Source organism: Macrotis lagotis, chromosome 1, assembly GCF_037893015.1.
Source record: "Macrotis lagotis isolate mMagLag1 chromosome 1, bilby.v1.9.chrom.fasta, whole genome shotgun sequence".
NCBI lineage: Eukaryota > Metazoa > Chordata > Mammalia > Peramelemorphia > Peramelidae > Macrotis > Macrotis lagotis.
Genome location: NC_133658.1, coordinates 34,680,105 through 34,704,286, shown reverse-complemented (window position 1 = coordinate 34,704,286; position 24,182 = coordinate 34,680,105). Strand labels below are relative to the sequence as shown.

The following is a 24,182-nucleotide window of genomic DNA, read 5'->3' as shown; positions in this document are numbered from 1 at the left end:
TGATCTTTACCTTCAAAAGATTTGAAGTCTTTTTTGGAGGAGAGATTTAAAGATGTTTATCATTATCACAAAATAAGACACAGATACCTAGGGGAGGTACAAAATAGAGATCAGGGAAGGGGTAATAGGAGCCAGATGGTAGATTTATAGAGGAAGGGACCCCAGAGCCATCTGGCCCAACCTCTTCATTTTACAGAGGCAGAAGATTATGACTTTTTCCTCGGTAACATAGGGGGTAAACATTCAGGGCCGTCTTAGTCATTCTGATTCATATCTGGCCACTGGACCCAGGTGGCTCTGGAGGAGAAAGTGAGTCTGGGGACTTAGCACAGCACCCCTCACTCAAATCTAATTCATGTGCTTGTTATGGCATCACCTCCCTGATGTCATGGTCTTCTTCCAAAATGAAAGATAAACAAAAACAAAGTTAAGCATTAGCTAGGGGCCTTGAATCCTGTGCCTTTGGAGCTAACCTCCTTCTACTCTTGTACTGTAGGAAGATGCTGAGCTGGAAGTCCCCACTTTTGGGTGCCCATTTTCCTTGTCAAACTGGGTGGAATTATCGCTCATCGAATTTTAGATCTAGGACAGGAAGGTAATCAGAAGCCATCTGGTTCAGTTCCCTTCATTTTACAAAAGAGGAAACTGAGACTCAAGTTAGTTAAGAGACTTGCCCAGAGTCACATAACTAGTAAACCTCAGAGGCAGAATTTGAGCCCAAATCCTCTAACTTCAAGGACCAGGGATTTTATAGCTTTCCACACTGTTTCCAAACCCATCTTGAGCTCCTTTAAGTGTCTGTTTGATCTAGAAGTTTCCTATTTTGGATTTTTAAAGGGGAGGGGCCAGAAGTCTCTCAGGCAGTTTGGGTGACATCTAGGCCCCAGTCCCCATCTAGATCAGGGTCTGTTTTTGTACAGTTAATAACAAAGGGTGATAAAGCCCTGTCACAGTCACCATTTCACTGGGATGAAGAGAATTTCCCTGACTACAGTCTGGCCAACATCTGCCCTCAAAGAATGGTTTGGAAGGAAAAAAGGAAGAAGGGGCAGTGGGGTAAGTTGGGGAGAGAGAGTAGTTTGGGGAAAGAGGGGAAAGAAGAGAGAAAGAAGGGAGGCAATTCCATAGACAGGTGAAGTAAGAGAGAAAAACTCGAATAGAGATTTAAAAGGGGAGCAGGGAGGAAAGAATAGAACATAAGGCCCTCCTATCGAGGAGAAAATTGTTCATTGCAGCCCATTTCAGAAGACTTGATTCCGGGGCTCCCAATTGTTAGGACTGGGGTCTGGGGATCAGAAAGGGAACTTTTCTAACTAAGCAGAATGGTGGTAGTGGTGATGGTAGTGGTGGTGTTGGTGTGTGTGTGTGTGTTTCTGTAGGTAGGAAAGGTGTAAGTCATAATCAGAAGCAATATGGCAGCCCAAGAGTGAAGAAGACCTGGATTTCAAAACTCCCATTGACACATGAGGGGAATGTGAAGAAAACAAATAAATGCTGAGTTTATCAATTGCAGAGCAAAGGTCAAAGTATATTGGTGGAGGGACTTTTCCTCACCCTAGAGTTGTTTATACTTGTTTCTACCTCTAGTGCTTCCACCCTCCCCTTCCCACCATGCTATGCTGACTCCGCCTTTAGAGAATTTAAGAAGGAATGAATATAGATGAAGTGTTTCTTGGTGGTAGCAATAATGATGGTGATTACTGAGCACTTATCTGTAAAAGTGTTTCATGGCTCCTAATATAGGAAGAAATTGAGTCTCCCAGAAGTTCAGTGATTTGCCCAGGGGAACAAGTGAGCCAGAGCAATCTGCCTCCCCTCTTCTCAGGCTGTTGTTAATGGAGCTGTTGACATCTTGGGGCTTTTGTTTCTTTCTTTCCAGCTTCTTTATTTTCTACTTCTAATTTGCTCATTTGGGAAACCATTGCCAAGTGGATGGGTGTGAGATGGAATCTCAGAGCTGTTTTAGCTTTTATTTATCTAATTTCTAATGATTTATTTTTTTTCATATTGTTGTGAATAGTTTTCATTTCCTTTTTATTTTGTTTTGTGTTGTTTTATTTTTTTATTTTTTGCAACTTGCCCAGGGTCATACAGCTAAGTAAGTATGAGGCCAGATTTGAACTTAGGTCCTCCTGACTCCAGGGTCAGTGCTTCAACCACTGTGCCACTTAGCTGTCCCCAGCTTTCATTTCTTTATTTGAGAATTGTCAATTAATGAAAATCTATTAGGGAATGGTTCTTGTTTCTGTATATTTGTATCAATTCTCCATATATCTTGGATATTAGACCTTTATCAGAGAAATTCGTTTTGAAGATTTTCCTCAGTTGTCTCTTAAGAGTTTAACTGCATTCATTTTCTTTGTAAAACTAAAACTGCCTACTTATCTTTAAAGATTTCCTTGTTTAGGTAAAAATTCTCTCAGTGGCCATAGTTATAAAAGGTAATTCCTTCCCTTTCCCCCTAATTTTTTATGTTATGTTATGTTTTATATTTAGTATTTATAATTTGGAGATTATTGTGGTATATGGAATAAGATGGTCTCACTCTAATTTCTGCCAGACTACTTTGCAGCATTTTTTGTTTTGTTTAGATTTTGCCAAAAAATTAGCCTGATCCAGCTCTTTGATTATGACCTTGATTTCATTCCATCCTATCTTCGCCCAGAGATTGCCTCCCTCTCTTTTCTGATTTTCAGTTTTCCCTTGTCTACTAACTGATTCCTTAGTACTTGCAAACATGACCAAGTCTCCCCATCCTAAAAATACAAAAAACAAAATCAAAAGAACCTCTCACCTCAACTAGTCCCTCTTCCTTTTCATGGCCAAGCTCATAGAAAAAGCTATTTCTCAGTTGCCCAGTTCTCTTCCCCTTCCATCATCTCACATAACTAATCCACTACCAAATCTTATCATATCTACCTCCATGGCGTGTCTCACATCCATCCATTTCTCTCCACTCACAGGGCACCTTTCCATTGGGTGGTTGGCACACCTTGGTTCAAATATCATAGACACTACATTGAAGATTATCCTTTGCAATTTCTACCTACAATTTTTTTTTAGGTTTTTGCAAGGCAAACGAGGTTAAGTGGCTTGCCCAAGGCCACACAGCTAGGTAATTATTAAGTGTCTGAGACTGGATTTGAACCCAGGTACTCCTGACTCCAGGGCTGGTGCTTTATCCACTATGCCACCTAGCCGCCCCTACCTACAATTTTTTAATAAAATGCTCTGTTGCCATTAAAAGGATCTTTGTTAGTTTTGACCTAGGCAGGAACTGAAAGAGTAGATTCTTTATGAAAAAATACAATTAATTCTCCTTTCCCCTTTTCCCACTGCACCATCTCAGTTTTTGAGAGCAAGGAAGGCAAGGATTTTGACTGTGAGAACTGGTGCTCTAGTCCACTTCTAGCAAGAGGGATAATGAAGGGAAGACTTTAACATCAGATTAGTTAAACGAAGCTGGCCAGCCCCTTCCCTTCTCACTAATCAGTTCTCAGCTTCCATGAATTTAATTATCATCTAGATGCTGATGATTCTCAAATCTGCTTTTCCAGCCCTAAACTCTCTGCTGATCTCCAGTGTCATATCTCTAACTACCTCTTAAACATCTGGAATGAGATGTCCAGTAGACATCTTAAACTCATCATATTCAAAACTGAACTAATTCCCTTTCTTCCCAAACTCTAACTTCCCTGTTCCTATCAAGGCCAAACCATCCTTCTGGTCACCCAGGTGTGTCATCCTGGACTCTTCTTTAGGGGTCATTTCTATCCCATTATCTTCTAGTCAACACCCAGGCTTAACATTGCAGTCTCCTTCTTTACCATCTTGGCTGTTGTTTACTTGGTTCTTGGGTTCTCTTTCCTCTTTTCTATAACATGGATCCTGCTGACTTTCTCGGGTTTCCTGGACAACTGAACCTTCTTTTTACCTGTTATTAATTGATATGCTTTTTTAAGGTAGTTCTATCCCTGTCTATAATTCTTGGATTCTCTCTTTCACTTTTTTATATGAACTCTTTCCTGAATTCTGTCTTGTCTTTTAGCTCTCTCATACCATATATCATACTATTATCAAAAGTTTATCATCCCTCCCTCCCTGTGCTTTCTGGTGGTTCCTCTTTAGCTCTTCCCAGATTCACACTTTGAGAATCACCTGTTTGTTTACACATGGCCAGGATGAAGGTTCCCAACCTGACATCATGACGACTGACTTCATAACATCCCCATTCAGAGTGCGGTTAGTGGAGAGTGCATTGGCTGATCTCAGGACTGACTAAAGATTCTGAGAAGGCAGTAGATGAACAAAGATTCCAGGGAGGTCAAGGATGGAAAGAAATGTCCTATCCCTATCAGAGCAGTCATGGCCTTGTTTTCTCATGGTGGCAAAAAACTGGAAATGAAGTAGGTAATGCATTGGTTGGGATATGGCTGAAAAAAATATAGGTTGGGGATGTAATGAGATATGATTATGTTTTTGCAAGGCAAATGGGGTTAAGTGGCTTGGCCAAGGCCACACAGCTAGGTAATTATTGTCTGAGACCGGATTTGAACCCAGGTACTCCTGACTCCAAGGCGGGTGCTTTATCCACTGTGTCACCTAGCTGCCCTGAGATATGATTATGTTGGAAGAATTGGCAGATATGAGATCTTGAGAAAACTTGTATGGGAGAGGTGCAATAAGTAGAGGGAGAGGAAATTTGTAGAAATAAAGAGAATCATATAAATGAAAACATTGAAAGGCAGCTGAATTCTGACTCATTGTAAGGATCCATCTTTGTCTAAGAGAACAGAGAGTGATAAGTACTTCTGCATTTCTCTCTAGAGAGGTCAGAGTCTATGGTACATGTTATAAAATTTTCAAACATGTTACAAAGGATAATTCAGGGTTATGTTGGGAGATGACTATTTGTAAGAATAATAAGCCTCAATAAAACTTGCTTTTTAAAGTACTGGATTTGAATTCAAGAGAGACCTGGGTTTGAATCTTCCCTCTGACATGTCACTATTTGAGCCTAGGCTAGTCTTTTTCCTTCTCAGCTTCCTCAGTTACAAAATGAGAAGTTCAAGGAAGAAAAAATTCTTTTTGCCTGTAGGGACTGGGAAAGGTGTCAGTCATGGAAGAAAAAGCATTTAAAATGAAGGCATATATTAATAATAATCTAGCGTGATATAGTTGCCAAAAAATTTTGTGCATGTCATGTCTTCACTTCACAATGACCTAGCTGTGTGGCCTTGGGCAAGTCACTTAACTCCATTTGCCTTGCAAAAACCCAAAAGAAAAAGAATGAAATGGTAGGAGGGGACTAGGTTTGGAACCATAAACAGAAGAGTTTACATTTGATCCTGAAGGTGACTGCTGGGACTGGGGAGGACATGGTCCATCTTGTGCTTTAGGAAAGTCGTTCTGACAGCGGATGAAGGAGTGGGGAGTGATTTGAGGAAGGGAGATGGAACAGCTGGTTACTAGTCCAGCTGTTACCTGCCGAGGGTGGTGGATGTGTGTCTGAGGAGAAAAATGTAGTCTATTGCGAGACAGTCCAAATTATGGAACTTAAGTATATGCATATGCATGTGGATGAATGTTGCGGAACTTTCGTAACATGTAATTGGAAAAAAATAAAATATCAACAGGAAAAAAGTGAGATTGCTAGTCCAGATGGATGGATGGATGGATGCGAGACAGCTCCCATGGACTTCTATTATAGCTTTAACATAGCAAAGTCTCACCTATATTTTAACATAGTTACAGCGGACCATCACTCTGGTGCATATGGAAACCTAGGTCTTGCCTGACCCCAAGTTCAGGCCTGTATTCTATTCCATATGGGCCCCCACCTATCCTGTCACCCCAAAGAGACCTGTAAGGGCAGCCTCCAATTTAGGATTGAATGGTTATTTTCCAAAAATTCTTCTGTAAGTCGGTTGCCTGGCATACACAGTGCATTTCCCTTTAGAAACAACATTGCCTAGGTTGACTGGGTCTCTGGCCAACCCACAAAACGTCTGCATTGCCCATCCTATTCCTGAAGCAGAAAAAGGCGATAGGAAGTCACTGCCAAATATTACAGTGTTTCTCTGGGGAAATGCTTTCAGAGGACCAGCCCTGGCAGCTGACCACATACCTGCCCCTCTCCAGGCGGTGGGAGCAGGGCCTCTGAGAGTGCCAGGCCACTGACAGAGGTTCCCATGACAGGGGCCTGTGGCAGAGAGGGAGAGCCCAGCAATTGGGGATAAGGAGCTTTGAGATTCCAGGAACCTCCCCCTCACCCCCAAGACTCCAAGTATTTCTTGGTCCAGTAGGGTTTCTTGGTAACTGACTGCCTTTCTTTTTCTTCTCCTGATGAGGGTGATTGGCTCACCTCCTTTCCTTTCTAATGTTGCTATTATAATTTCCCTTTCCAATGTTTCTTTCCTTTTGTGACCTCTAGAAGGAAAGAAAGCAAGAGAGAGAGAGAGAGAGAGAGAGAGAGAGAGAGAGAGAGAGAGACAAGAGGGAGAGGGAGAGGGAGAGAGTGAGTGTAAGGAGAGGAATTTTCTTTTAGATTCTACTGCTATTTATAAAGGGGGTGGGGTCCAAGAGAAGTATAACACCATGAACTGAAGCTTTGCTTAAATCTAGATAAGCTATATATCGAGTTTTCCTTGTATCTACCAGTCTAGCAACCCTGTTAAATGAGAAAATGAGATGAATCTAGCACTACCAGTTCTTTTTTCCCTGCCCCCAACAAAATATATTTAATCAAAAGACAGAGCAAAAGAAATAACAAGATCTGCCTGCCCATGGATGAAGGGCACACATGCCCACAGGCCACTTATAGAGCTCACACATTCAGCGAATGAGGGAGCCAGAGCAACTCCCCTCCATCACTGCCGGGCTATTGGGGTCCTCTGGAAGTGGGCATGACCTGTTCATCCGGGCACACAGGGATAAGTTCCTACCCACCACTGTCCAACTCATCTTTTTAAAAACCTGTTTTCATCATACTACTTACATTTATGTAGTATATCTCAGAAGTCTGACCTGTACAGTATATATTTACTATACTAAAGTCTCCTCGATAGCACATATTTCATATAAGTATGTACGTCTAAATCACACTGCATAGTGTCTTAGAGGAGCAAAGTGCTTTGTTCACAACTACTCTAGGATGGATACACAGATGTGCCCATTTTAAAGATGAAGTAACTGAGGCTCAGAGGGGTTGTTGCTGTTGTGTTTTTTATTAGTTTTTCAGGCATGTCTGACCCCATTTGAGGTCACAAAGAGATATTGGAGTGGAGTATATACACCCGTACCCTTCTCTGAAGGTGGATAGCATCTTCCTTCATGGCTCTAAGTCTTTTCATGTTTTTCTAAATCAGCTCATCATTTCTTAGCCACAGCAATATTCCCACCTAATCACATCCTATCTGAGAGATTATTTATGAGAGTTTCCTTCAATTTTTGCATCCCTTCTATTGTTGGCTACATTTTTATATAAGAAAATTTAGAATTGCATTTATCCTTTTACATTTCAACAGTGTCCTCCCTTATAAAAATAGTGTAAGGTCTGAGACTATTGAATTCTACTTCCTTTACATCTTTTTTCCTGGTTCCTTTGAAGTTCCTGACCTGTGCTCTTCCAAATGAATTTTGCTATTATTTGTCTAACTCAATGAAACATTTTTTAGTGATTGAATTAAAATGACACTGAATAAATAGATTAATTATGTAAAATTGTCATTTCAAAATTATATTGAAAAATAAATAATACTTCAGTTATTTAGATCTGAGTTTATTTGCATAAAAAGTATTTGATGTTTCTGTTCATATAGTTCCTCTGTCTAATTTGGCAGATATATTCTCAGATATTTTATACTAAGTATTTAAATAGTCTAAAACAATATTGAGGGGCAGCTAGGTGGCGCAGTGGATAGAGCACTGATCCTGGAGGCAGGAGGACCTGAGTTCAAATCAGACCTCAGACATTTAATAATTGCCTAGCTGTGTGGCCTTGGGCAAGTCACTTAACCCCATTGCCTTGCCAAAAAAAACCCCAATATTGAATAATATTGCTGACACATAGTATAGTTTCTCTATTTTGACTAAATCTTTTAACTTTAACTTTGTCTGAGATCAGTTACCATCCCTGCTTTTTTATACATACTAAATTCTACTCCTCCCCTTTATTTTCTCTTTGTATGCATCTTTCATTTTTTATTATATTTCCTAAAAGCAACATATTATTGAATTCAAAATTTTAAACTTTTGTCAAGTTTCTATTTTATGAATAAAATATTATTTTCCTTCCAGCTTCTTATTCCCCACTTTTCTGCCTCCTCCTCTCCCTACTGTGGCAAAGGGGGAAAATGAAACTTTATGGCTACAGCAGATACCCCTATGATAAAAACCCAAACTTTTCATGACTTTTTCCCCCAGTCAGAAGAAAATAATTTGTCCCTTGACCTTCTTTTTGTATAGAGCTGAAATGATTCTTCCTCATTCCCCTTCAAGTTGGGAGCTGTCCGCTGGGTGGAACTTGTTGAAACAATTATCTGAGCATTTTATAACTTTCTCTTAGCTAAGTTGCCCTGACTGTCCTTAGGAATCTGCAGTTTAAAGTTTGCCTCGGGATTGGTATAGTAAAAAAGATATTAACAAAACTTAACAACAATGCAAAAATCCACACAAAACTTGCAGGTATTCTGACTTTTTTTTTTATTTAGATTACAGTGGGGTGGCATAGTGGCATAGTGCATAGAGCACCGGCCCTGGAGTCAAGAGGACCTGAGTTCAAATCTGACCTCAGACACTTAGTAATGACCTAGCTGTGTGGCCTTGGGCAAGCCACTTTAATCCCATTGCCTTCCAAAAAAAAAAAAAAAAGAATTCCTAAGGGTACTTGAAAATCCAAGGCTGGAGACGGAAAGGAAGGAGGTACCCCCCCCCCCAACACATTGGGAAACTGCTACCCAGGGAGGTTCTCAGAAGTCTAAAGCAAAAGCATTTTGGCGAATCAGTACCCTGCTCATTCATTGCAGGGCAATAGGGACATAGAAAAGATAAAGGAGTAAGAATAGTGTACATAGCAGGGCTCAGTAACTTTATCTGAGTTTGCAAACCACTCCCAAATTTAAGATTAAGATCTGCCTTATTTGGTTTTTCAAGGGAGGGGGTGATCTCACTAGGGGGAAAGTGTAGCAAATTGGTGGAAGCGTAGTGTTTTGTGGCTCCTGTGTTCAGGATGAAACTAAAATCCATCAGTCGATAAAGATTTATCAAACATTTACTGTTTGTTACTAAATCCTAGGGGTGCAAAATGATACAAAAGATAGTCCCTGTCCTCAAGGAGCTTTACAATCTAAATATGCAAACAAAGCAAGTCATGTACAGCATAAGTAGGCAATAGTTAACAGAGGAAGACGCTAGAAGTAAGAGGGATTGGGGATGATTTCCTGCAGAGAAGGAATTTTGGTGAGGACTTCAATGAGAGTTTCTGAGGATTCTGTTGTTGTTCATACTTCCTTCCTGAATAAGAACTTCTCCGGAAAAGTTCAAAGAGAGAGAGAGAGAGAGAGAGAGAGAGAGAGAGAGAGAGACCAGAGTTGTCTTTGACCCTTCTGTTGAAACCAGTTGAGGCCCTGGTGGTTGGTAGTGCCTCCCTTGCCCAATCTCTCTTTCTTTACTGTGGTTTCCTATTTGCCATGTACTCCCCAGTTCTATGAGTATTGGTTGGGGATTCCAGGCCTAAACTGGAGCCGGTTTAGTGTTGGCTGAGAAGCCCAAGTATCCTCAGATGTCCCAAGGTGTGTGTGTGGGGGGGGCTCTTCATTTTATGCTGTGAGGCTGGTTATCAGTTAGCCTCACAAAGGTTAGATGGTGCTGAGGGTAGAGCACTGACCCTGAACTCAGGAGGACCTGAGTTCAAAAGTAACCTCAGACCTTTACAAGCTGTGTAAGCCTGGGTAAGTCACTTGACCTTGATTGCCTCACATCTAGGACTATGTCCAGTTTTGATCCATATCTGCTCACTGGACTCTTAAGGCTGCTGAGGAGAAGATGAGGCTGGTGACTACCTCCTCATTCAAATCCAACACATGTGCATCACCTGGCATCACCTCCTTGTTGTCTTCCTCCCCCCCCCCCCCCAAGGCAATGGGATTAAGTGGCTTGCCTAAGGCCACACAGATAATTATTAAGTATCTGAGGACGGATTTGAAGTCTGGTCCTCCTGACTCCAAGGCCACAGGTTGGAATAGGCTAAGTCTCAAGAAGATTACCCACAGAAAGATGGTTTCCAGGGCCCCCCTATATATCTACCCACATCCCATGGTGCTTCCTTCTCAGTCAGGTTCACCTTAGATGGCCTTATCCACTCATCCCACCTCCCTTCTGGACTCTGACAGATTGAAAACACCAGAATCCCAGAACACCAAGGAGAGCTGTAACCAGGAACAGCAGACTGAGAGAAGGCTGTCCCTTCCACCTCCAGATAGCCACCCGGCATATCTATTAATAGGAGACTACATATGATTTTAGGCACAACCCAAATATTTCCCTCAGTGAAAGCAAATGTCCCAGCCACACTGACCTACTTGGTTTTCCCAGGACACAACACTCCTATCCGTGCCTTTGTACAATGTCCTTCCTCAACTCAGTCTTTTAGCACTTCTATCTTCTTCAAGGCTCTGCTCAGATGCCACCTCCTAATGAAGCCTTCCCTGAGCTTCACTAGTTCTGAGAACTGCCCTCCCCCAACTCCTCTCTCTCATTACTTTGGGATTTTTTGTTTCTTTTTTTGGGGGGGGTTTGCAAGGCAATGGGGTTACGTGGCTTGCCCAAGGCCACACAGCTAGGTAAATATTAAGTGTCTGGGGCTGGATTTGAACTCAGGTCCTCCTGACTCCAGGGCTGGTACTCTATCCACTGTGCCACCTAGCTGGCCCCCCCTATTACTTTGTTCATATTTCCCATTTGCCTCTTGTTTCCTTATAACAATATCAGTTTCTTGAGGTCCTTATGTGGAGGAACTGTTCAATTCTAATGGTGACTGTTATACTTGAAAGCCCCAGCTCAGAGGGCACTCACTGTCCTCTGACCTGTTTGTATTAAACATGACTCTCACACAGCATTGATGAAACTAAGGACCCAGAGGTTCTGGTCTCATGGAAACCAAAACTCAGGGGGGGTTGCCACGTCCTGGTCCCTGTCACCTGAGCCGGGTACACAGTCAGTATTCCCCCAGTTCAGTTCTCTTTAGCTAACCTAGCTGAGCATTGGTGTCTGCCCTTGAAATCTCCTGACTCCAGTTTCCTGTGGACAAACTTCCTCAATTAACTTTTGCTCATTGTATTTAGGAATCCAGAGCATTCTACTGAGACAATTTGCTCTTCTCTCTCCGTTTACAGTCATATTAGACTCTGACATGTGCCCAACATTCTCCCTGCTTGGAGGAGAGAGAAGTGGCCTATTTTTTCACAGGATCATAGCTATAGAGAGTCCATTGAGTCCAACTTTATCACTTTACAAGAGGCAGCTAGATGGTACAGTGGATGGAGCACTGGCCTTGGAGTCAGGAAGACGGGAGTTCAAATCTGGCCTAGACCCTGGCCACTTACTAGCTGTGTGACCTTGGGTAAGTCACTTAATCTTGATAGCCTCCATCCAGGGCCATCTCCAGTCATCCTGAATTATATCTAGTGATTAGACCCATATGGCTCTGGAGGAGAAAGTGAGACTGGTAACTTAGCACAGCAATCCCCCTCACCCAAATTCAATTCCTGTGCTTGTCATGGCATCTGATGGTGTGATCTTTGAAAATGAAGGACCAGGGTGGCTAGGTGGTGCAGTGGATAGAGCACCAGCCCTGGAGTCAGGAGTACCTGGGTTCAAATCTGGCCTCAGACACTTAATAATTATCTAGCTGTGTGGCCTTGGGCAAGCCACTTAACCCCATTTGCCTTGCAAAAAAGAAAAAAGAAAATGAAGGACAAACATTATTATTACTATCACTTCATAATAAAGGAGCTGAGGCTCAGAGTTTAAGTGAATTCCTTGGGGGAGAGGAGCGCCATGACTAGTAAGTGTCTGAAGCAAGATTTGAACTCAAGTCTTCCTGACTCTAGGTCACTGCATGACCTAGATCCCTTTTCAATGATCCACCCTGAAGATCTTACTGCCTTTTAAGGTCCTCCAAGGTCCCTAGAGTCCAAAGACCTTAGAGTTTTCACACGTGCTGAAAGAATACACCTTGTGCCTGGAGCTGTTTTGAAGTCTAGTCCAAGCTTGTTGTTGCAAATAATTTATGTTGCACCCATTTTGAGAGCAGGCATGTCATTGAAGCTGATTGGGTGGGTCTAACCATTTCACCCAAGTAGGATGTGAGCTCCTGGTGAACAGGGATTCTCCTTCTTGTTTGTGTCTTCAGTGTCTATCTACAGAAGTTACTTAATGGTGGAGGCCAACCAATAACCTTTACTAAGTGCCTTTCAGCTGCTAGACACTGTGATAAGAACTTCATGACTATTACCTCATTTGATCTTCATAGTGACCCTGGGATATAGCCACAGAGGGGCTCATTGCAGAGAGAATCCCCTGATTACCAATTCAAATTGGCACCTTCTCAGAAATATCTAGTCTTAAGAGTTTCTGGGGAACATGAAGAGGTGAGAGATTACACAATCAGGATGTGTCATAGGAGAGCCTTGAACTCAGGACTCCTGGGTTCTAAAGCTGACTCTTGATCCACCACACCAAGTTGCCTTTCTATGACATATAATCAAAATATATGGGGTGTTGAAGGGGACTAGCACCTCTAGTGTGAGGGCTGCTGAACTCTTTTCAGGGCTGCTCATCCATCTTTGGTGTTCATATGTACCCCAGCTCTCTCCTGTGGCTCTGAGAAACTGTTGTATGTGTGGTGGCCACCCCCTAGTAAATCACCTTGGCAGATGGCTAACCAAGAGACCTCAATCCCCTTGGTGAGTCAGAAGTATGTCGACCCCAAGTATGTGGAGACTTTCCCCAGCAGAATGGGTAAATGAGAACAGTTTGTTCCAGTGGTCATGAAGGTTATTGAAGCGGTGCTGTGGAACCCTTAGGACTTGGCCAAGTATCAAACATGCCAAGGTCATCCACTGCATCCTGGGCCATCCCTTGTTGTCCTGAATGTTTGGCTTGCCATTGAACTTCCATGACTCTGGAAGAGAAACCGAGGCAGATGACTTTGTGCAACTCTGCCTCACTTCAATCCAGTCCAAGCACAAGACATCATCAATGATGTCATTGGATTTCTTGGAAGGACGAACATCAGGACAAGGAAATCTGAAGAACAAGAGAGTCCTAAAGGGGGAGGGGAGGGTACCTACAATGCTTTTTGGAGGAAGTGGTACCAGAACTGAGCCTTATTGGGGCAGATAAGGATTTTGAGGAGAGGCAAGGAGAGATGACTTTGTAGGGCATCATATAGAGGTAAGAGATGATAGGGTACTAATACTTGCCCTGCTAACCACATAGGGAGATTTGTGTGGAAGATGTTTTGTGAACTCTCCATCCCTGAAGAAATCTAAATAATGCAAATTGCAAGTCACTGGGCTTCCCCATCCCAAACCAGGGAGAAAAAGAAACATAAATAGAGGAAGACCAATCAGAGATCTTTAAGAGCATGGAATTCCTTAAGTAAGGGATGATCAGCCATCAGAAAAGGGATCTGTTTTTAGCTGGCAGTCCTCCAGAAAAGGGAGAAAACTCCGGAAAGAGAGGAAATGAGCATCATAGGCAGGAAATTGGGAACCATCTAGTCCAATGCTTTTATTTCACAATGAGGAAACTGAGTTTCAGAGAGGTTAAGTAATATACTCAGTAAATCTAGAGCTTCAGAAGCCATTTTTCATCTTATATATGAAGAAATTGAGTTCAAGTGACTTAGCCAAGGTCACCATAGGGAGTATGGATTTGAACACAGGTCCTCTGACTTCTACGGCGCCAGGCCTGGAGTCAGGAAGATCTAAGTTCAAATGTGGTCTCAGCCACTCAATATCTATGTGACCCTGGGCAAGTCATTTCACCCTGTTTGCCTCAGTTTCCTCCTCTGTAAAATGAGCTGAAGAAGGAAATGGCAAGCCCCTCTAATATCTTTGCCAAGAAAACTCCAAATAGGTTCATGAAAAGTTGAACACATCTGAAACAACAGAACAACAAACCTTGACTCTGAAAGTCACATTGATTTTCTGTTATATCCAATCTATTTCCTTCTGTCTGGTCAAACCTTCCTACTTTCTTTGCATTTCAAATTCAAAGTCAGATTTGGTAAATCCCTTTTAAATGACAGATTTGAATCAGAAAGGTCCCTTCCTTTTCAAGCCATTGCTGCCTCCAAAGCCTGAATACTCTTGGCAGAGCTCACTGTCTTATGGGTGTGTGGACATGTGTGTGAGGGGAAGGGAAGGCAGTTGGAACACAAAGCCTTGGGAATCTTTTAACAGTGAAAATAGTGCCAAATAGTAAAGCAAATTGCCGACACCTCATTGGAGAGGAAATGAAATAATAGGTGTGAAAACAAGGGAAGTTCAGGGGCCAAGATCAAATGGACTGAAATCAATTCAGGGTACTCAGGATGATTATTTCTGGTTCTGATCTAGTTACCCAACAGATCCACATATTCGGTCATTGGGTTTGTTTACTCTTTCTATTCCCAAACCCAGTTATTTAAGGAGGCCGTGTTTGTTTTGATCCAGAATACTGGCACTAATAAGCTGTCTCATTTGTCTCTCTCCATTGCCATTTGCCTGCCCAACCAAGGATATTTCTGTTATCTTAATGAACAGGCTGTTTCCTCTTTTGTTTAAGTTGTTTCTGTTCAGACATGGGTTGCATAAGGTGGCCTTTGAAATCCATCCCAACAGTAAGATTTGAGGATTTGTCCAAATGTTTAGGGTTGTCAATTCTTTGTTATTTATACTACAATATGGAAAGTCCAAAATAATAGCAACCAATGATTATGCCATCATTTTTCAGTTGTATCTGACTATACCTTAGGTTTTCTTGGCAAAGATGCCGCAATTGTTTGCCATTTTCTTCTCCAGCTCGTTTTACAGATGAGGAAACTGAGACAAACAGAGTTATGTGATTTGCACAGGTCACACAGATAGAAAATGTTTGAGACTAGATTTGAACTCAGAGAAATGAGTCTTCTTGACACCAGACTACCTAATAATTATAATAATGATAACAGTAATGGTAATGATAATAGCTAGTACTTATATAGGACTTTAAGGTTTGCAAAGTGATTAACAAATATGTTGTTTTATCTTCATAACAATCCTGGGAGGAAGGTGCCATTATTATCCTCATTTTACAGAAACTGAAGCAGATAGAGGTAAAGTGGCTTACCCAGGCTTTCCCAGCTGGTAAGTGCCTGAGGATGGATTTGAATTTAGGTCTCCCTGAGTCCAGGACTTCACTGAGACAACTAAAACTGAAAAACATAACTACAGATCCCAAGGAGGGCATGAATTAGGTATTAGGTAAACTTTGTACCTCCTTGATTCTATTTCTTCACCTCCCAGTCATTTTTTCAAAATTATTTAGTTTTTTTAGTTAACAAAACAAAAATCTATTTTTTTCTCCCTCCCACTTTGCATCCCACCGGAAGAAAAAAAAGTCAGATCTTGCAAATTCTAACACCCTCTCTACTACAACCAAACTGCCTCATATGTGATCCATAAATGGTTGATTTTTGGCTTTGAGTCTTGTAGTCTGTTTTGGTTATTAGGTTTGAAAGTAGGTATGCCTGGCATTCATAAATAAGATAATCAAGCTACCTAGAGAAGGCAGTAATCCACAGTAAATAGTGGGTTGGGCTTGGAGTGAAGATGACTGGGTTCAAATGCTATTTTGGACACTGACTGAGCCAATGACAAAGTCACCCTCTCTAATCCTCAGTTTTTTCACCTGTAATATGAAGCTAAGGTTACTTTTACCAACAGAAAAAGTTCTGGCTTTGGAGTCAGAGGACCTGTGTTCCAATTCTGTCTCTGACCCTAGCTGTGTGACTTTGGGCAAGTCATGTAATGTCATTGGTCCTGAATCTCCTTATCTATAAAAGGAGGGGATTGGCCTTAGAGGATGGATAGATGGATGGATGGATGGATGAATGGATGGATGGATGGATAGATGGATGGGTGGTGGACAGATGTTTGGGTAGATGAACAGGTAGGTGGACAAATGGATAGATTGAACAAGAACATGAACTCAGGTTTCTTGACTCCAATTCTCCTGGAGCATTAGTATGCTCTTTCTGTGTCCCTTTCCTCTCCTATTCCTCAAACAGAGAAATCACAAGGGTTTTCCATGTATAGCAATATTCTAGAGATTTTATAAACAAAAGACTCAGTTACTTCTGTGGACACATGCTGTCAAAACAGAGATAACTCATGGGAGGACATTCCATGTGAGGCTGCAAAAATAAGTGAAAGAATAACAGGGAAATGAAGCCAAGGCCAGGGCCCCCTCTGTTCAGGCATCCCTATCTCTGGTTTGAACTCCCTGGTTTGGCTCTGGCCTCCCCTGGTTCTCATGGAATGCTGTTGTTTACAGAATTTTAGAAAGACCAGATACATTTGTTTGTTGGTATTAGAGGTGGGTTTTCCACTGGCTGGCCTCCTGGAGTTAGAGAAGAGGCTGAAAAAATAGTCTGATAAAAAGAAGCTGTCCTCTGCTGAGTGCTCCTCCGGAGCCTGGAGGGACTGTGGGGTTCTGCTGAGTCAGTGTGCTGTGATCCAATGGCCACTGTGTTCTCTCCATCCTGATGGGACTTGGCTCCACTCATATGATGAAGTGTCCTCTAGGAGGATCCCCAGTACCCTTCTCTTTGCTTCTTCTGGTTCCTCATTCTTTTTGTCCATTGATATACTTTACTTTAAGAAATCATGTTAATATAATAATAATAATGATAATAATAATAATAGCTCACATTTCCATAGGACTTTACATCTTCACAATAACCATTTTTGAGAAAGCCAAAGGTCAAAAAAAAGTAGGGATATACAACTAAATAAATGCCTAAGGCAGGATTTGAGCCTCAGTCTTCCTGATCCCAACCCAAGCACTCTATTCAGCATACATATTACAGTGGAAAGAGCATTTCCATAAGTCAGGAAACCTGGGTTCAAATCCTACCTCTGATGTGTACTATCTCATGTGAACACTTCGCTTGCCCTCAGTTTCCTCAGCTATAAAGGAGATCCCTCCCAGTTCTAAATCTTGGATCCTATGCAGAAATCAAGGCCTGTAAAGATTAAGTAGTTTGTCTAAAGTCACACAGATAACAAGTTGAGAGTTAGCATTTGAACTCAGGTCCTTTGACCTCAAATCCAGTGCTCTCTCTCTCTCTCTCTCTCTCTCTCTCTCTCTCTCTCTCTCTCTCTCTCTCTCCTTCACTCTGAGGTGTCAAAGGGGCAAGAAGAAACATCTTGCTTCACACCGACCTTTAGCCAGTTCAAGGCAACTTTCATTACTAAGGACCTACTACATGCAAAGCACTTATGCTAGACTCTCTTATGATTGTTGTCTTATTATTAAGTGCCTACTATGTGCAAACCCTTGTAATATACTGCTGAATTAAGCCTTGCTGTTAGAACATTTATCATTAATACCTTCTATGTGCAAATATTATTATTATCGATTTATTATTAAACACCGACTAGATGCAGAGCACTTGCAATGGCCTACTAGGTTCAATCTTATTATTAGGACTTTCATTATTAATGATCTCCTATGTGCAGAGCCCTTCCAGTGGAGAATTATGATAAAATCTTATTATTGGGACTTTTGCTATTAGGTGCCTACTCTGTGCTGGGTGGTGAAGTGCATAAAGCACTAAGCTTGGAATCAGGAAGACTCATCTTCCAGAGTTCAAATCTGGTCTCAGATCCGTACTAACTTTGTGACCTTGGGCAGGTTGCTTAATCCTGTTTGCCTCAGTTTCCTTATCTGTAAAGCGAACCAGAGAAAAAAGAGGCAAAGCACTCCAATATCTATGTTAAGAAAATCCCAAAATGGGTCATAGAGACTAGGATACAACTGAAAAATGACTTAACACATGAAAGCACTGATACTATATGCTAGAAACACAAGAACAAGATAGTTCCTGCCCTCAAGAACCGCACATTTTACCATGGGTGGGAGGATACAACTTTTATAAAAATAAGCATGAGACAAGTAAATCTGAGGAAGACAAGAACAATGGGGGGATCACAAAGGTCTTTGGGGAGGAGTTGGTACCTGGGCTGAGCCTTGAAAGAAGCAGGGAGGACATTGCTGGCATGGGAGACAGACAGATGAACAGGCATTGGAGCTAGCCATGGTTCTGAATTCCACATCCATAAATGAGATGTTTCCTAACCCATAATCCCTCTGCTCTCGCACCAGTCGAAGCCATCCTTCTTCAGACTGTCAGAGAACTTTTCTCTGTAAAGATCTAGTCTTACCACTCCTGTGTTTAAGGTTCTGTTCCTCATCAAGGCAAGTCCATAGAACCCTAGATCCAAGGCTAGACAGGACCCCAGAGGCCACCTATTCCAACTCCCTCATCTTGCTTGTGAACAAACTGTGGCCAAGGGAGGTGGAAGAACTTGTCTTGGAGCTCACAGCTAGTAAGCATCAGAGGTGAAATTTGAACCCAAGTCCTGACTCCAGAACTAGTACATTTTTTACTATACCCCCCCCCCCAACCTCCTTAATTATCTTCAGACACCTTCTTGGTTATTAAGCCACCACCACATAAGCTGATTCCAGAGTCAGCTAGTGTCCCATAGACATACACTTTCCTGGCTTTATACCTTTTGCTCATACTGACCCCTCCTTTAAAGACCTGTTCAAATACCACCTTCCTCATGAAGCTTTCCATGATTTCTCTTATCACAATCTCTTATCACCTTTCCTGCTCATAGCACTTTATTTCACAGCTCTCAAATGAACTTTTTTTTATATTACGTTTATATCTGTGTGTGTGTGTGTGTGTGTGTGTGTGTGTGTGTGTGTGTGTGTGTGTGATACCCCTTTACTAGATTGTAAGGTCTTGGAGGGCGGGGATCATCTATGATCTGAACTTTGTATTGTTCTCCAGGGCCTGACTCTTCTCGGTAGGTTATGGTACATAATTATTGAATTGAGTTGATTCCACAAACATTTATTAAACATGTATCAGGAATTCTTTAAGGGACTGGGAAGACTTCCTTGGATCTGTGATCTCATTGCTGAGGGTACTCTTACCCACTATGCTGATTACAATCCCTTTACCCAATTCTCTTCCTGGACAGCTCTTGCCTGTGTCTCTGTAAATCCTCCAAATCTGTGACCCTCATCTGTAAAATGTTAAGTTGAACTAGATAAACTGATGTCCTTTCTACTATATGGGTGCTCTTGGGTGCCCCCTTTCCTCCTTGTTCATTCCATCTTGACATAAGAAATGCTGACAGTTTATAAGATAGGAGAGATGGGGTGTTCACCACCACCCCCCAGAAGCCAATGACATATGGCGAGGGCAGTGCTGACATTCCAAAGGGTGAAGGCATCTGGTGGCTTTAGCATCTGGTTAGGATTCTTTTGTCGTGCCTTGGCAGCAAGTGCTAGGGAGCCCCAGGGAGTTGGGTGACAGCAGTAGCAACTGCCTGGGATTAACTGGGTCTGTCTTGATGATCAGTGGGTTATGATCACTCTAATTTTGTATTTTGACTGGCCTACAGCTGCTTCCCCTCCTTGACATTCTCTCTCCTACCTCCATGCCTATAATACTCTTCCTGCCTCCTGGAACCCCTAAGACCATTCCAGATTCAGTTCAAGTGACATGGAAGGTCTTTTGTGAATTTCTCTGTTGCTGATACCTCTACTAATCAACAATCAATCAATCAGCAAGTAATTATTAAACTACTTACTATGCATGGTATAGTACATAGAGCATTGTGTCTGGAGTCAGGAAGATGAGTCTCCCTGAGTTCAGATCTGGTCTCAGATACTTTTTAGCGGTGTGACCCTGGGCAGATATACTTCACCCTGTTTGCCTCAGTTTTCTCATCTGTAAAATGATCTGGAGAAGGAAATGGCAAACCATTCCATAATCCCTGCCTTCCCAGAATTTACAATCTAGTAAAGGGATATGATGTATACACAGCTAAATGCATTAGGAAGCCAGTCCAGAGTTGGACACAACTGAAAAGCAACTGAACAACAACAGCAATTGTGTTAGGTAAATGCCTTTTTTGTGTATTCTTAACTGTGTGTATTTTGCCTCCCCCGGTACAAGATCAGCTCCTTGAGGATGGAGGTGGATTTTTGTCTATTGCCAGGCATAGCTATTAGTAGCTAATGATTATTTAGAGTTTAAGATTTGTAAAGTTCTTTTGATATTTGTCATTTCATTGGATCCTCCAAATATCTCTTTGGAATAGGTGCTCTTATTATCCCCATTTTACAGATGGGGAAACTGAGTCAAGTTGGCAGGTGGGGGAATAGGGCAGAGAGAAGGTTAAGTGTCTTGCCCATGACTATGAAGGCTCTGGGGAAGGATTTGAGTTCAAATTTCTTGACCCTATGTCTAACACTGAGCCTTGAGCTTGGCCATATAGATAATTAGCATTTATGGAATCGATCACTGTTGACCTGGTGGACTCTCCTGCACCCCAAGAGTTTTCACATACAATAACATCTTGGGTGTAACACAGGGCCGTGGGAAAGTTCCCAACATTTTGTAAAAAACATTTGGCAAAACTTACAGTCCCTTATATAAAATATGGACTGTTGCTGCTATTCTTGTAGTTGCCATTGCTGCTGCTGCTCTTGTTGTCATTGTCATCGTTGTCCATCTCAGTCCTGGTTGTTGCTCTGCCCAGGGAAGGGAAGGGAAACCCCGTGTTATCTTTGTCATTGTCGTTGTCCATCTCGGTCCTGGTTACTACTCTGCCCTGGGAAGGGACAGAAAACACCATGTTAGTTGTCATTGCCATTGTTGTCATCTCAGTTCTGGTCACTGCTCTGCCCAGGGAAGGGAAGGGAAACCCCTTGTTATCTTTGTCATTGTCATTGCCGTTGTCCATCTCGGTCCTGGTTACTACTCTGCCCTGGGAAGGGACAGAAAACACCATGTTAGTTGTCATTGCCATTGTTGTCATCTCAGTTCTGGTCACTGCTCTGCCCAGGGAAGGGAAGGGAAGCCCCATGTTATCTTTGTCATTGTCATTGTCATTGTTTTTGTCCATCATCTCGGTCCTGGTCACTGCTCTGCCCTGGGAAGGGAAAGGAAGCCCCATGTTGTCATTGTCATTGTCGTTGTCCATATGGGTTCCTGCTCTGAACTAGGAAAGCAAGGGAAGCATCATCCTTGGGGCAGGACCAAAAAAGTTCAACTGGATTCTCTTTGGTTTCTCTCCTTTCCCCAGGCTCCTGTTTGGCACCCTATATCCTGCATATTATTCTTACAAGGCAGTAAAGTCAAAGGACATTAAGGAATATGTAAGTAACCCTGTTTTATTCATCTGGGTTTTCTGGGGCAGATATGATATGGGGCAGGGCTGCCTGGGCTTAGAATGGAAGATGGGGGGGGCAGTGTGAAGGAGCAAGCCTTGAGTAAATAAATCACTAATCTCTCTGGCCTCAGTTTCCTTCCCTGGTGTGATATTTTTTCCATCCTGGGAGGAGGGCCACTACTGAATTTCATAATTTATATCTCCTAGAGGATCAGAGGCTGGTGGGTTTGGGGCTGAGATTCAACACCCCCACACTCCCTCCAGGATTTCTACTCACTTCTGCATCGCTCAGGTGTAGAAAAAGGCTCTGGTATAACCAGGTTCCTCCTGGGAAAGGTCTAGCTTAGAGCTGGAGGGTCACCACTTTTTCCATCATTAGGAGGCCCCTTTGTTAAGTAGGGAGGGAAGGGAAATGCTCCCCAGAAGTTGGAAAATAGGCTGGGGGTGAGGAAGGGATGAGAGATCCTCTGGACCTGAAGATTCTGTGGGTATTGGGAACCTCCTCATGAGGAAACTCTCTACCAACCCAGGTCTATGATTTATAACCTAGAACAGAGATTCTAGTTACTGACCTAGGAACCGGACAGACCTCGCAGAACAAATTGCTTTCTTAGAGAAAACCAATCATACGGATTCTCCCACAGGCTTAGTAGATACCCATACTCTTTTATAAGAAAAAATTGGTTTCTTTTTAATTATGAAATTAAATGCCCAAAACAGAGAATTTCCACATATACAGCTACCATATTCTTATGACACTTACTGGTTTTTTGATCCTGAAATGCTCTCTCAGTTTCCTCATCTGTAAAATGGGAGTAATACTACCTGCCTCACCAAGCTCTTGTGAGGATCAGGTGAGAAAATACATGTGTTATAGAGGACATTATAAACCTTAAAGTGCCATGTCACTGCTAGCAAAAATTATTAGTGAATAATTAATAATGAATTAGTAATATTCATTACCATAATAGCCATTATTAATAATAGTATTTGTAATAGTGTCTTAAGGTTTGCAAAGTGCTCTTATTGCTGTTAGTATTACCATCTACCTAGATAATGTAATAGAATAGTTGACTTGGTGTCTAGAAGACTTGAATTCAAAGATCCTCTCTGATGGCTGACTATGCGTCCTTGGGCGAGTTGATTACAGCTAAAGCTCAGTTTTCTTATCTGTTAAATGGGGGTGATCGCTAGCTCCTATACTGCAGAGCTGTTGTGATGCTCCAATGAGATAATATGTTTAATATAAAACACTTTTCAAACTTCAGAAGGCTCCATAAAGGTCAACAGGGGTTTTTCCACAAACTGATGCAGGAGAGGGATTATACCAGGAAGGAAAGATCATGTAGAGAAAGATATTTTCGTTCGTCTAAATCTTTCGGTTAGGCTGTCAAGGTGCCTGTGTCTTAATACTAATTTTCATTATTTTCATTGATTTTAATATTAATTCCTGAAGGCTCTTAGCATTAACACATCCTGGGAAAGGTGATGCCTTAAGCCTGGGGTGGGAATGTCTGGTCTAAGGTCTGATAAATCATTTGGTCTGACACTGCCATGGTAACCACAGGATGGAGTTGAAATTCAATAAATCTAAGAACTTTTGGCGGGGCGAATTAATTAAATGTTTGACCAAATATGGCAGGCTAATTTTTAAGTTGATAATTTTGTATGATCCACTAATATCCAAATTACTTTGAGGAAAAAAGGTTCCTCATCCCCTGCAACTAACATCTTAGGTTACTAATGATCACCCTCTACAGTGACAGCCAGGCTTCTGAACTTGGGACATTAAAATATAGCATCATTTACTGCTACTTACTTCAGAGCCCCCCCCCCCACTACCTGGGTTGCTCCCTCTCAGTTTCAGAGACTGGGATTATTGTGATCCCATTGTTTATTGGATGAAGACCCAAAGACAAGTAGGTTAGACACTTCTATATATGGTGACATTTTCCCATTTTCCTCCCAGATGCTCAGGAGTGACAGACAGGAGGAATTCCAACCAGACCTAGGCTCTAGAAATAGGGAAGAGCTTTATTTTATTCTCAGTTCCAGATTTATGATCTAGATGAGAAATCAACTTTCTCAACTCATCGCCTCCCAGTGGAAGTCAGCTCAGCTGGCAGTTGAGCCAGGCAGTTTTGGATGTTTTCTCCATATAGATGGACTGACTTCCTCCAGGAGTCTCACTCTATGATACCCTGACTTTAGGGTGGCCCTGATCATGGGGGCTGCATCCCCTGTCCGACCTATTCCCCCAGCTGCTCCCTTCTCTCTCCCCAGAAGTCTGGAAGATAGGAAGAGGACCCCATCCCCTTAGAGAAAGTGTCTGTATCCTGTGGTGTGATTTGGGATTGGGATTAAATGAAGTGTGTGAGGGGTAACGAATTTTTCATGCCAGGATCATTAGAAATTGCTTTTCCAGTCTCTTCTCTCTCCATGAATGATCTCCTGGGACCCAAGAAAAGACAATTCAAGGAGATAAACAGGGCAAGCAGGGGCACAGGTTACCCCTCTGTGATGAAACAGGGCATCCCAAGCCCTGCCTCTACTTGCCTTGGGTAGCTCTTTGATACCAGCATCAGAGGACCAACAGGAGACGACTGTGTAGTCCAAAGCAGCTTCTTCGTCTCATCTTAACCATTTCTCCTTCCTTCTCATAGATTGTAAGCTCCT

General features: G+C 42.2%; 1 protein-coding gene across 3 annotated transcripts in view; it reads left to right on the top strand.

The window, feature by feature from the left end:
• The window catches only part of REEP1 (receptor accessory protein 1), a 135,059-nt gene that overhangs the window by 32,185 nt on the left and 78,692 nt on the right, over window positions 1-24,182 (top strand). For all 3 annotated transcript variants that reach the window (XM_074196858.1, XM_074196851.1, XM_074196843.1), the window contains exon 2: window positions 21,420-21,492. In XM_074196858.1, coding sequence (XP_074052959.1) covers window positions 21,420-21,492 — 73 coding nt within the window. The remainder of the gene's footprint in view (window positions 1-21,419; window positions 21,493-24,182) is intronic.